General features: G+C 41.2%; 2 protein-coding genes across 2 annotated transcripts in view; one reads left to right on the top strand and one right to left on the bottom strand.

Moving 5' to 3' along the window:
• OR8D4 (olfactory receptor family 8 subfamily D member 4) overlaps window positions 1-14,248 on the bottom strand; it is a 56,679-nt gene that overhangs the window by 40,827 nt on the left and 1,604 nt on the right. The window contains exons 2-4 of the mRNA XM_084783292.1: window positions 8,935-9,026; window positions 4,388-4,564; window positions 3,686-3,730 (exon numbers count right to left, since the gene is read on the bottom strand). The gene's annotated coding sequence lies outside the window, so the exon portion shown is untranslated. The remainder of the gene's footprint in view (window positions 1-3,685; window positions 3,731-4,387; window positions 4,565-8,934; window positions 9,027-14,248) is intronic.
• Window positions 9,543-10,571, top strand: LOC311597769 (olfactory receptor 6X1; the record flags this gene model as incomplete). Its single annotated transcript, XM_084782126.1, has 1 exon — window positions 9,543-10,571. Exon 1 carries the CDS (start codon window positions 9,633-9,635, stop codon window positions 10,569-10,571), a length of 939 nt encoding a protein of 312 aa, XP_084638252.1. The 5' UTR covers window positions 9,543-9,632.

Here is a 14,248-nt window from a genome sequence, read left to right on the forward strand (position 1 = left end):
GTTAACCCAGAAGCAGAAAGACTCACATGGTATATACTCACTTATAATTGGGCACTAGCCCAAAAGGCATGTCCCATGAAAGTCTTCACTTACCAGGAGATTGGAATAGATGTCAGGACATCCTACTGAGACTCTAGGTGAGAGAAGTATGGGAGAATGGGAAAATAGAAGGACCCAGAGGGTCCTAGAAACCTACAAGAAGAACATCATGACGGGCAGATCTGGACCTAGGGGGATCTGCTCAAGCTACTGCACCAACCAAGGACAATACATGGCAGTAAACATTGAACCCCTACTCAGTTCTAGCCAATGGACAGGACATTCCCCACAGTTATGTGGAGAGTGGGTCCTGACTTGAACATGAACTCTGGTGCCCCATATTTGACCACTTCCCCGTGGTGGGGAGGCCTGGTGGCACTCAGAGAAAGGATAAGCAAGCTATCAGAAGAGACTTGATAGACAGCTTATGACCATATAGTGGGGGAGGAGGTCCCCCTCAGTCATAGACCTAGGGAAGGGGAATAGGGTGAAAGTGGGAGGGAGGGACGAATGGGTAGATACAAGTGAGGGGAAAACAATTGAGAAGTAATCTGAATAAATTAATTAAATAATAAAAAAATTTTAAAGAAAAAATAAATAAAATAAAAACCATAAAGTTCTTGAACTATTTATTGCTGTAATTTTCCATTCAATATACTCAGATCACTATTGACCATGGGTAACTAAACCACTAAGGTCAAAACTAGAGATAAAAGGCTGGGAAGACATCAAGGATAAAGGACTTGCTGTGCAAACATGAGCACTGAAGCTCAAGTTCCCATCTCCCATATTACCGTTGGGTGGGAGGGCTGGAAAGATGTCTCTCTGCTTAGAGAACACTTGCTTCACTTGCAGAGGATCCAGATTCAGATCTCAGAAGCCACATAGCCACTCATAAGTGTCTATAACTCCAGTTCCAGGAAATCCAAAGTGTGTGTGTGTGCACGCGCGCGCGCTTCCTAAATATACATGCAGGCAAATACTCATACATACAAAATAAAAATAGATAAATATTTCTCTTTAAGTTGAAAAGACAAAGTGGGCTGTCTGTAATCCAGCATTTGGGAGACAGAGACAGGGGATTCCCATGGCAAGCTGGCCAGCTAGACTACCAGAACCAGTGAGTTCCACATTCAGAAGACACACACACACACACACACACACACACACACACACACACACACACCTCAATAAATAAAATAGAAAACACTTGAGAGAAACATCTGCACTTAACTTCAGGCATTATTTTCAGGCACACACATGCACACATATCTGTTCACACATGTGGCCACATGCATGGAAACATGCATGCACACACACACACACACACACACACACACACACACACACACAATCCATGTGGATAAAAAGGAAATACTACTTTTAGAGAAACCTCTGGAAGGCTCTAAGAAACCAGGTTTGGTCTAGATGCACCACCACCTACCTCATTGCTTGACATTGACTAAACCACCTTCTTCTCAGGAAACCAGTTTCCTTGTCTATATAACATAGAGTTAGAACTGATCAACTTTGGGCTTACTACTACCCTGCATTTTTATTTATTCTTTTGTTACTGAATCTCCATATGCACTTGAATTTACTCCATTTGTGTTTTTACTGTGATCATTGGTTTGAATTTGTGACCCACTATTATTATAGTACATTGTGGGAGGCACATGAACCATGCGACCAGAGGGACCAGACTGAAATAAAAGTAAAGTCAAGACATGTCCAAACCCCAAAAATCTCAATCTTGAGACCAGCAAGAATAAGGATCGCTCCCTCACTGCGCTGCGCCTGCATGCCCGGGTACACATATTCTTGTGACCTCCACCTTCACCATTCTTGAAGGTAGTCACATAGCCTGGTGACCAGGACATGCCCAGCTATCCCTGAAATTCCTCTCCATGCAAATGAAGTATTCCCAGCACCTCATCCCCAGCCAATGGTGTACACTCACCCAAAAATCCCTACCTACTTCCCCAAGGTTTTCTATTGCACTTGTTATCCCCAATAAAGAGAGTAGTATCACTGGAAGAGACCTGTTACTGAAAAGGCTGTATTATTAAAAGAGCAGTATTGAAGACAGTGACCCCCTGCCACCTCGCCATCCCACCACTCCCTGCTGAATTGAGATCCTGTTAACCACTAAGCTCCATTCTTTCAAGACCAGCATTTGTACACAGAGGAAGAAGCAGACCCCAGGCCCCAGAATGACAGTACATTAATCTTATGTCTTTGCAGGTGCCCAACGGCATTAGATAGCATTTATTATGGGCAACAAAGGAAGAAAAGACAGAAAATCTGATTTTGTCTGAAAAAGACAGAAAAGTGATTTTCACTTTGTTGAAGAGAGGTCCTACAGGGTTTGGGACATAAAATAGATATACTTGGAAAATTTCCAAAGAAACCTAAATTTTTATCAGATGAAAATACAACAGACATTTCAAGGGGAAAGTGACCAATATTACCATTTTAACAGTTAATCTATTTGTAGTAGTAAATAAGCAACTTTCCTAATGAATTGCTATGTCTATCAAAGTGATCACAAACTTAACACAGAAGCAGAAGAGAAGTCAGAGGCAATGTGATTTTGTTTTTGAGACTTGGGATTGGTTTGGTTTGGTTTGGTTTGGTTTGATTTGGTTTGGTTTGGTTTGGTTTGGTTTGGTTTGGTTTGGTTTGGCTTGGTTTGGGGGGGCACTGGGGTTTTTTGTTGTTGGTTTGGTTTGTGTTCGAGTTTTTGTTTTGCTCGTTTATTTGCTTTTTGATGCAGGGTTTCTCCATGTAGCCTTGGCAGTCCTAGACTTGCTTTGTAGACTAAGCTGGCCTCAAACTCACTGGGATCCGCCTGCCTCTGCCTCCCTGAGTGCTGGGATTACAGGTATACGCATGGCACCCAGTCGGGAATTTATTTTTAAATTAATCTGAATTTCATTTATTTTAGGCACAGGAAGTACACAGGTAACTCAGTTGTCTCCTTGCCTATTGTATGCAATGCCAAAGCTTCAATCAAGCACAACAAGAGAGAGATGGCTGTTCTATGAAACGATGTAAAATACTGTCCCAGTGGGAAGAGCACCAGGACAGCTGGGCCTGCAGAAGTTACAGAAAACTCATGCTAAGAGAAACATTGTTCCGTGTGCTTTCAAGCATGCACATCTTCATATACCTAAGCTGTTTCAGCAGATTTTCTCTTTACTTTATTATTTTTCATTTTTGAAACAACTCTGAGTATTCAGGATGAACTTATTCTGGGTACCCTATAAAAATCTATTTTTTTTTCTTTCGTACCTAGAACCCTGAAAATCATGGTGGTACAACATGTTTGTTGTTCTAGAAACTGCTTCAAAGTGTTAGGAGGACTGCTCAAGTTCCTGTGGAACAGATGTTTACTGAGCCAAACAGTGCTTTCTCCTAAAGACTGTCACTGTAACTCTGTTTCTTAGGGACTGCAATCAGTAGAATGCTTGCCTTAAAATGCCTGTTAAGCCAGGGCATGGTGGTGCACACCTTTAATCCCAGCAGAGGCAGGCAGATCGCTGTGAGTTCGAGTCCAGCCTAGTCTACAAAGCATGTCTAGAATAGCCAAGGCTACACAGAGAAACCCTGTCTCGAAATCCTCTGCCCCCCCCCAAAAAAATACCTGTTTAATCAGTCTTGAGGGCACGACAGAGTCTTCAGCCTGAAACTGAAGAAAATAAGCACTGAGGAGAATCTTCAAGTTAGAGAATGCTGCTAACATAAATCATGATTAAAAGAACATTTGCACTAGGATGTCAGTCTCTGACTTCTCATTAGTCACTTAGAAACACTTCATACAAAACTCAAATAAAACTCTGTCCCATTCACTCTCAAACTCCTGCGTACTTGACCAGTCGCTGTATCATTTATAAAGTTTCCTACCCATGATTCACATGGAGTGCCTCACTTAACCAGTCAGATACCACTGACTTCCATTCCTAGTGCAACTAAAAAACTGAACATTTAATAAGTAAAAGTGTGAGTTCTCAGATGTAGATTAATTAATTACCTTAAGAACACAGGGGTGACGGATACCAATTAGGGCTCAGAAACTGAGTTGAGCTTGACTTATGAATAAACTTTTAGTGAGAACTTCTTTTTCTCCCAGGATTGTCTGAAGGTCATCCATAGGGACTGGTGTCTCAGAGGAAACTAGGAAGGTGCCCCGCTGACAAATCATTATTTTTAGAGAAGAAAACTTGGGCTGGCACGAACTGAACTCATCCACCAAACACATTCAATGCGATTCTTCTAAACACAAATGAATTTTCTGATTTCTTAAACTATTTATGAAGAAAATTTAATGATGCAGAAAGGCACTTACCTTCAGTTCTAAGAAGGGGTTCATTTTCCTTTGCAGGAAGTTGAAGAAAACATTTTGTTTGGATTATACTGTCTTACTAACAAGACCCTTTTTCTCCTAGTAGAACCGTGAGCAGAGGCACACTTCAAGACCAGAGCTGCTTTCTTGGGCATCCTCAGTGCTGTGAGTATCTCTCGGCTAGAGAGGAAAAGGTCATTGCTTAGGATAAGGTTTCGGTTTTCTCTAGAATGAATAAATACTTTGAGGCATGGATATCTTCAGGTAGATTCTAGCAAATGAATTTCAGTCTCATACAGAAAAATCACAATGCCCTCCACCCCTTCAGTGAAAATGGCATTGATCTCCTGCACCCTACCAGAATGCTGAGCCCTTGAATGGATTTCAAATGGGCTGTTTACTCAAGTTCTACTATAGTAAAGCCCTCCAGTACTGAGTCTTGTTAGTTTCCCCTTATGGAATGTATACTATATAATGTCTGTGCTTTAAGACTCTATCATGCTGAGAATCTTCAAACTGACTCTATGGCCAAAATCTTGAAAACTTGAATTTTTCTGTGTCAACGATTAAAACATTAAAATAAATGAGGCTTAGGACACTTTTAAATTCACCTCAAATCCAGGAAAGAAAATAAATATATTAACACTTCCTCTTCCTCCTCCTCCTCCTCCTCCTCCTCCTCCTCCTTTTCTTCTTCTTCTTCTTCTTCTTCTTCTTCTTATTCTTATTCTTATTCTTATTCTTATTCTTATTCTCCTTCTCCTCCTCTTCTTCCTCCTCCTCCTCCTCTTCCTCCTCCTCCTCCCCCCCTTCTTCTAAGTCTATGAAAAAAGTGATAAGGGCAAAGTCCTTTATGGCAACCACAGAGCCTAGAAAAAATAAATAACACAATCTCAAGACAGTAAGAATTAAATGAGTTGAGAAAGATATGTGTACTCAGGCAATCTAGAAATGATGGAAGAAGAAATTGAACATAAAACCAGAATTTCCTGTTTAGAGAAAGATAGAGCAGGGAGATTTACACGCAGCAAAATCTGAACAAGGAGAAGCCAGGAGCAACATCAGACTTGGAGACAGATTATATAGTACAATGTCCCTGTTATGACATAACTCACATACCTAAAATACAAGTGCATATCACATATAAATGCATACATACATCAGTCTACATAAGCTTACAGATAGCTGGGGGTATACAGCCTATGAGCTATGCACTTATATAATCATTTAGGAAATATCATTCGAGGGTTTACTTCACACTCAGTTCTATTCCTAGGCACTGCAAATACTATTAAAATCCTCTAAGAGCTTAGTATCTATGGATAAAACCAAAAAAAGGTAAGTTGGTTCTTCAAGCGTTCAGATATAGATATGGCCAGGGCTTGTTGGAATAAAGTACACACAGCCTCTTACCTGGCCTGAATGTAGAAAACTGGGGAAGACTTTCTGTGAAGGGGACTCCTAAACTCAGATCTAGAAGTCTAGTAGGACTTAGCCTATAAAGGAGATAGTGAGGAAAGGCATTAAAGTGAAGCGAGCCCATTGCATAATAATTGAAAGCAAAGGGAAGGACGGCTCTCTCAGGGAACTAGAGCAGGGTGAGCAAGCTTGTGTCTGCCAAGAACCAGATAAGGAATGTCTTAGACACACTGGGGGTCTGTATGGTCTCTGTTGCAACTGCCCAAGTCTGCCATTGAGCACAAATGCAGGCAGACAATACAAAGTCAGGTGGGTCTGGCTGTTCTACAATAGAATTTTGTTTACCAAAACAGGGCAGTGATTTTCCAGACTTTGAACATAAGTGACTCAGTGTGCAACACAGAATGGGGAAAGAAGGAAGAAAAAAATGGCAGGTTAATCTGAACAGTGAATAAGGCAACATCATCAGTAGCCTTGAATGTTATGCTAAGAAGTTCGGGGGTCACCCCTAAGGATGTGAGCGATCAGCTGTACTACAGTTTGAGCTGTGAGGATGGGAGAATATAGGAGATCAGGAGAAAGAGAGCAGTTAGGGCTTGTACTTGTGCACTGATGACAGTTTAAAGGCATGGACTCGAGAAGCCTGAAATACAACAAAGGAGACACACTGGGAAATAAAGAGCTAACTTACTGATCTCTCTGCAAAGCTGGAGGACCCATTTGACTCTACATATCACAACATTTCTAATGGAGAATTAAAGTGTTGGTAGAATATAGGGCTGAATTTTGGTAAACATATAGGTCAAGGTTTTTCATCCAGTGTTTTAGCTCTGAAGCCATAGCTTCCTAAAGTTGCTTTTTCTGTCTGGGTATTGTTGTCACTTGTGTGTATGAGATAGCCAGCTTCGGTCAAAAAATATCACAGAAGTTCACAGGGTGCTCCAAGCCTGTGCAGCTGCCATCTATTTCCTGAAGCCTCTGTTAGCTCCGAATCCCTTCTGTTGGGCACTGCTGCACCTGCCACTCCTGCTAAGGATCACTCCTCCCACTAGTATCTTTCCTATTCCTTCTCCAAGATTCTTATTATTCCTGTGCCAAGCCACGTCCTTTACAGGAGGGAGGAAATAGCTCTCTCTTGACTGCAACCCTGTGTGGTTACCTCGATACCACGGTGTTGCTACAAACAGGCTCTCAAAAGAACTCATGCAGGTACCAGCAATAGACTTACTCCATAAAGCTTAACTCCACTTGCATGTGATTTAGGGATGAAGGCTGACATCACACTGTGCCTACACATGCATCTATCTGTGTGAGTAAGACTCAAGCCTTTCCCCTACAAAAGCCTCATGACTCCATCCTTAGGGAAAGCCTGACTCCCAGGTCCAGCTCAGATGGGATGTATTGCTCAGGTTGTGGGATCTTTGACCCCTCAATCTATTCTTCTATTCAACCGTAAGACAGTTTAGGCTTATTTTCCTCTGAGAAACCTCTCATCTGTCCACGAGTTTCTGGGCAAAGGGTATTTTCTGAGTATCCCGAAAGAAAACTGTGTGTGACTCGACCACATGATTTTCACTCACTGGATCATGCTGTAGTTATTATTCAGGGTATTTATGTATCCTGATTAAGTGGCAATCTCCTTAGTGACCTACAGGACTTGAGACATAACAAGCTTTCAACAAGTGCTTGTGGAAATCATCATCTAATCCTCCAAATGCTGGAGTGTTTAGCTCTAAGACACTTTACATTAAGCTGCAGAGGCTGCCCCTTTCCTCTCTATAGGAAATGAAGGCGAGAGCATGTCTACCCTAGATGAAAAGGCCAGGCAGATAGCCAGTTACCTCGGCCATTAATGCAAAGTCAATAATTCCTCTCTTTCTCCTTACCATTTCATTTCATGGAAAGTACTGGAGCTTAGGATATAACAGAAAATAACCTTGTCTTGGTCTACAAAAGAGATGAGAAGAAAGAGAGGAATTTTTCTCCCCTGACCTTTCAAATTAGGGAGAAGTTAAGCAAACTAACAGTGAGGCAGAAGCTTCCTCTTTCATGCTGTTTTTGGTGTACTTTAAAACCTCACAGAAATTTATCCTACATTGTTTTAAGGAAACATATAAGGGTGTCATTTTACTGTTTCCTAGTGAACTTTAGTAGAAACAAAGGAAAATTCTGTCTATGAATTTGCACATAAAAATGGGCATGCTTTATTTACCAATGAAAGGTAATTAATTAGTCATAAAAAGAAGATTTTGATAGAAATGTGCTTTTCCAGGGTTTTCAGTTTGGTACCATTAGTAATTGTTTGCCTTTTTAAAAAGAAGACACTTCTTTAGGTTAATGTCTATAGTTCTTTATCCAATATGTATGCATTATGTGTTTGCACATATCAAATAATTTGTCCTAGAAATTTTAATTTAAGGACATTTTTCTACCTCCTCAAGAGTCTTGTTTACTCAGTTTGCATCATTTTATTTAGTTCCCTTAAAAGAGAGGGACTAAATTAGAATGTGAACTAATTAACAAACATATGTTCTAAAGCTAAACATATAGTACATAATTATAAACATTCAGGAGACAGAAGAAAAAGGATGTGCAAGGCCAGCCTGGGCAAAATAATGAAATCCAAGCTAGCCAAGGCTAAGAGATTGTGTGTCAATCACTTTCCCCTCCTCTCAACAACAACAAAACAAAAAACAAAAAAGAAATTTAGAAAAAATAAAATTTAAGGCACCTGCTCTCATTTGTATCCCACCCCACCCACTTATATAAGAGCAATGATTTTTTTAAGTTACTTTTATAAACACATGTAACATGGGCTTCCTTCACTGTATCTTTACTATTACATAGTCTGTGCAGGAGACATAGCACAGAGGTAGAGCACTTGTCCAACATACACCAGGCCATAGGTTCAAGCCTCAGTACCAGAAAAATATTTTTTCATAATATAATGTGGCTATAAGGATTAATTGCTCATGAACTCACAGTTATATTTATATATGCTTCATTATATACATTATGCATTACACATTTTAAGTTATTATGCTTAAATTATTATATTATTTATTTTGACAGATAAGCTATTACATTTAAGATTATTGTTTTCATAAGTATATAAAGGTAAAAACAACTACCATTTTCAAGTTTACTTAATACTTTCAAACTCTATTAAGAGTTGGTTTAGAGCCAGCAATGTGGCTTAGCAGCCTGGCAGCCTGGGTCCAATCTGCAGAACACACACAATGAAAGGAGAAAGTGAATTCGCACAAGTTGTCCTCTGACTTCTCCATGTGTGTCATGACATGCATGTACATGGGCAAGCACATAAATAAATGGAATTTTAAGAATCTAAATTGGGTTTAGTTGCCTAGAGAACCAACCAAACCATTAATCAGTAAGGAAGTCATGCCTACTGTGTAAGCATATGTGGAGGGGGGGGACATGAATACAGCCATGTCCTAAAGGACCACAGACACAGTCTACTGCTGCTGTTATTCTAACTCTCCTTGACTGTGCTTTAAAATTCTAGGGAGAAGGCTGGAGCTGGGCTTCCATGGTGGAGAGTTTGTCTAGCATGCATAAAGCCCTGGGTTACATTACCAGCACTACTAAACAAGGGAATAAATGAATGAACGAATAGCAGTAAATAGCAAACTATTTTTAAAACCCAATTTTATGTGCTTCATAAGAGATGCATCTGAAATGTAAGCTAGAAAGCCAAACAGTAAACAACCAACGTCTCTTTACTAAAATGTATTATAATTGTAACTACTACTACTACTATATGACTCAAAGACCTCTGTCCTTGTTGTCTTCCTAGAGATCAGAGGACATGAGAAATGGCACAGCAATCACAGAGTTCATCCTCCTAGGCTTCCCTGGCATCCAAGGCTTACAGGCCCTTCTCTTCACAGTCATCTTTCTCATCTACATATTAACCCTTTCAGGCAATGGACTCATTATCTTCATTGTCTGGGTTGAGCCTAGGCTTCAAACTCCAATGTACTTCTTCCTTTGCAATTTAGCCTTCCTAGAGATCTGGTATACCACCACTGTCATACCCAAACTGCTAGAAACATTTGTGGTATCAAAAACAGTCATTTGCACGGCCTGCTGCCTGCTTCAGGCCTTCTTCCATTTCTTCCTGGGTACCACTGAGTTCTTGATTCTGGGCACCATGTCTTTTGACCGCTACCTGGCCATCTGTAAACCCCTCCGTTACCCCACCATTATGACCAGCAATCTCTGCCTACAGCTGGCCCTCAGCTCCTGGCTAGCAGGCTTCACCATTGTCTTTTGTCAGACAGTGCTGCTAGTACAGTTGCCATTCTGCGGCAACAACGTCATTAACCACTTCTACTGTGATGTGGGTCCCATCTTGAAAGCTGCCTGTGCAGACACCAGCATTTTGGAACTACTGGGTCTTCTGGCAACCATCCTTGTGATCCCAGGATCACTCCTCTTTACCATCATCTCTTACATCTACATCTTATCCACCATCCTACGGATCCCTTCAGCCACTGGCCGCCAAAAGGCTTTTTCTACTTGCGCCTCTCACCTGACTGTAGTCTCTCTGCTCTATGGAGCTGTCTTGTTCATGTACCTGAGACCCACAGCGCATTCCTCCTTTAAGATGAATAAGGTGGTGTCTGTACTAAACACTATCCTTACCCCACTTCTTAATCCCTTTATTTATACCATTAGAAATAAGGAGGTAAAAGGGGCCCTAAGAAAGGTCATTACTTGTGCAAACCTTCATCATGCAAAGTAAAACCTTCAATACATCAAAATGAGCCTACTACACATATAATATAATGAATGATAGTAAGGGAAACTTGAAGAAACATTTGACAAAAGTCTCCCCCTAAATATCAGAAATTATAGTACAGTGTTATCCCAAGACAGATATGCAAACAAACTATGCTGACTAGGGTCTTCATTAAATTATATAAAATGAGCTTATATCTGTTATATATAAATGAACTGGAATTTCTCCTTAAAAAGGAAAAGTCTTCACATTTTTCAACCAAAAAAAGTCTTAGGATTCCCTAAGATGAGTGAGGCATAACTCAGGACTTTCACATTTAAAAGCTAACGTGAAAAGAGCAAAGTCAGCCACAAATGTTAGTGAGTGTAAAAGAATGTGAAGAATCCTGTTTCCCTCTTTCATTGATAACTGGTAGATTTCTGAGGCAAGCAAAAGAGATAGAAGGCAGAAAAGAGACAGAATGTCTGGCCCTTAATAGACAGGGCTGTGTTTATTAGTATACATACAGTGGGGGGGGGGGCAGCCTCTCTGTCTCTGGGGAAGTTAAGGGGTGTGCCAAGGACAAAAGCTAGCTTCCATCCTTTATCGAGGCAGGGTTTGGGACTTAGGAATGAAGAAATTGTTGCAGCCCTAGGGGGCTACATGTCTGTCATTCCTGAAAGTGTTGGCCCAAGGGAGGTAAGTTATCTTGGAAGACTGTCGCTAGAGATATTCCTTTCTGTGCTGACCCATAAAGCTGAGCAAAGTCATTTGTGATCTCATAGGGATTCTGTTTTATCACTGAGGCACTCTAGTTGTCCCAAGCACAAGGCATCCCATGCCTCATTTTTTTCAGCCCTGATGTTTTGCCATAAGAGGAACACACTGAATGAAGCCTCCTTATCAGTGCTGATGCTCTTTCAAAAATGTCTAAAATGAACCCATGTTCTGTTTTATCAAATATTAATAAAGCCCCCTCCATCTTGGCATGATACACAATTTTATGTTAGCCTAAAAAGATTCATTCCCAGGAAGTACAAACACTTGAGGCCATCTTGTAAAAAGTTCCAATTTCTATTTTGTGGATTATTTCAGTTTGTAGGACTTAGTCTCAGTAAAACAGGCACAAACAAAAGATATCGCAGAGCTAACACCACAGAGAGCCTTGTGAAACTCATGACTTTGATGGCTTTCTTGAGGATTTAGCATGCAGTGCCCCTAGAAGCAAACACACACTTGGGCAAGATACGTCAATCCTCTAAAGATGATACGGAGGAGTCAGTTTGTAGTAATGAGTACTACATACGCCTTTTTCCCGACACTGAAGACTATCATTTAAAGCCCATTAAAACACAGCTTTTTAAAGAGATCATTGTACACTCCTTCTGGTATTAAATTGAACATTTAAAACACAGTGTAATGAGATTAAAATGTTATTATCTCAATTGCTATACCTTATTTTCTTTAAGAAAAAGCAGCCACATTGGTCATGGTCCACATGGTCCATGGTCCACATGGTCATTTGAAGGTTAAGTGAGAGCTGAAGTCCATGAATTTTAGCCAAAGCCAGCTATAAAACAGTTGAAATTGCCTTAAAATAATAAAAGAGTCATGTCCAACAGTCTCCAAAGAGAAAAAGAAACAGTGATAAAAGGAGAAGGAATGAGCAAGCATGATAGAGGAAAAATCTATGTCTAAGGCAGCACAGCTTCCTTGTGGGTCCCTTAACATGGGGAATAGGGACTACTTCTGACATGGACTCTGGTGCCCACTCTTGGATCACTTCTCCCTGGTGGGACAGCCTTGCCAGGCCACAGAGGAAGAGGATACAGACAGTCCAGATGAGACTTGATAGGCTGAGGTCAGATATTAGGACAGCTCCCCCCTTTCTGTGGACTAGGGTAGGCGGGAGGGGGATTTGGGAAGGATGGTGGTATCCAGAGGGGATAGGGGAGAGGGCTACAGTTGGGATGTAAAGTGAACAAATTTTAAAAATTAAAATCAAAGTAAATCAAAAAGAAAGAAAGAAAGAAAGAATAGTATGTGTCCATGTCAAGAGGTGCTGAAATCTGTGTGTTTCTCATGCCCAGTTGCCATGTGTGTGAATGTGGAAGTTATTAGCGCTTCAATCTGTAGATCTCAGTCAATCTGTTGAAGGCTAAATAGAAGAAAAAGGCAGGAGAGATCAAAAATCTTTCCTTTTGAGCCAAGATGTCCATCTCATCCTGATGTAGCGAGCACCTGGTTCTCCTACCCGCTGAGGCCAGGTTTCACATTGGCTCCCTACCTTCACCAACCTGTTCTCAGGCTGAATTATGCCACCGTGGTCTCTGTTCTCCATCCTGCAGTCCATACTCTGTCCCAGCCTCCACAAAGAGCAAATTCTCATACTAAATCTCCATTAGTTTTTCCCCTTCCCAGGCTACTTAGCCTCATTAATAATGAAGTTTAAGAATGGACTAAGAAGAAAGCTCAGAGACAATTTTATTAGACTATAAAAGAAACACACACACACACACACACACACACACACACACACACACACACACACTCCCAAGCAGGCAAACTGCACATTTCTGCACCTACCTAGAGAAGGAAAATATATAAGAGGAAGAAAGGAAACCTGTCATTTGTAAGTAGTCGTGTGGTGTGGGGAAGGGTGGGGTACTTCCAAAAAAGATGGAAAAGGCCCAAAGAACAGAAGAAGTATACTTTGGCTCTGGCCAGTGGCCTAAGAAAGGGAGGAGGAGGAGAAAGAAGAGGAGAAAGGGGAGGAGAAAGAGGGGAGGGGGAGCAGGGCAGGAGGAGGTGGAGAAGGTGGAGGAGGATGGAGGGGGGAAATTAAACCTGAGTCAGGACTCAGAAAGGCAGACAGACCTGCAGAGCCTAGCATTGGCTCTGCCTGAACTAAACAGAGTCGAGTTCCTGAAGAAGTACATTATCTCATTAAAGGGACAACTTCCCCACTTTCATCTCTTCTATCATGTATCAGGTGCTGCTGCACTCTGGAGAGATGGCCTCCTAGTCAGGACATTGACTGGGCACAACGGGATTAACTCACATGTTAGCCTGGAATGCTAGTTCTCCACTCAGGCCCGAGGTAGGTTCCACTCCTTTGACCAGAGGGAAACAGTTTTCCCTTTGGGGGCCTCAACAGAACCCTGGTCAAGAGTACTGTATCATTATCAATTTTCTTCCCCTGTAGAATCCCAACGCCCCCATTGACATCTCCAGTGCAGAATATGTTAAGCAGAGAAATGGTTTTCAAAACTTGGCTGAGAAGAGAAGAAGGCTTGCACGTGTCACCACGGGGCCAAAGAAATTATAGAAATGTCAGTGACAAAGACAAAAATGAGCAACTTAGATCAGGGAAGACAGTCGCAAAGCAAAGAGGCACCAAAATAGCAAGCAAAGGCTAATAGAGAAGACCACCTTTCTTTTTAACTGTGCTTACAACTACATTCCTGTTCTAAGACCAACAGTTCGCCCTTTTTTACAAGAAGGACGGTGTTGACAGGTAGATGTTTCAGTGGTCCTGCAACAGCTGACTGTGTATGCAAGAGCCAGCATTAAAACACAAATCATTCTTTTCTATTCTTTCATGCCTAGAGGAAAAGAAAGCTTTGCGGGAAGAAGGGGGCTTCTGTCATGGAGGTGTAGATACCAAAAACAACATGAAAGATGAAAACAAAACCCTATAG

This window comes from Acomys minous (assembly GCF_964271855.1).
Source record: "Acomys minous genome assembly, chromosome: 5".
Classification (NCBI taxonomy): domain Eukaryota; kingdom Metazoa; phylum Chordata; class Mammalia; order Rodentia; family Muridae; genus Acomys; species Acomys minous.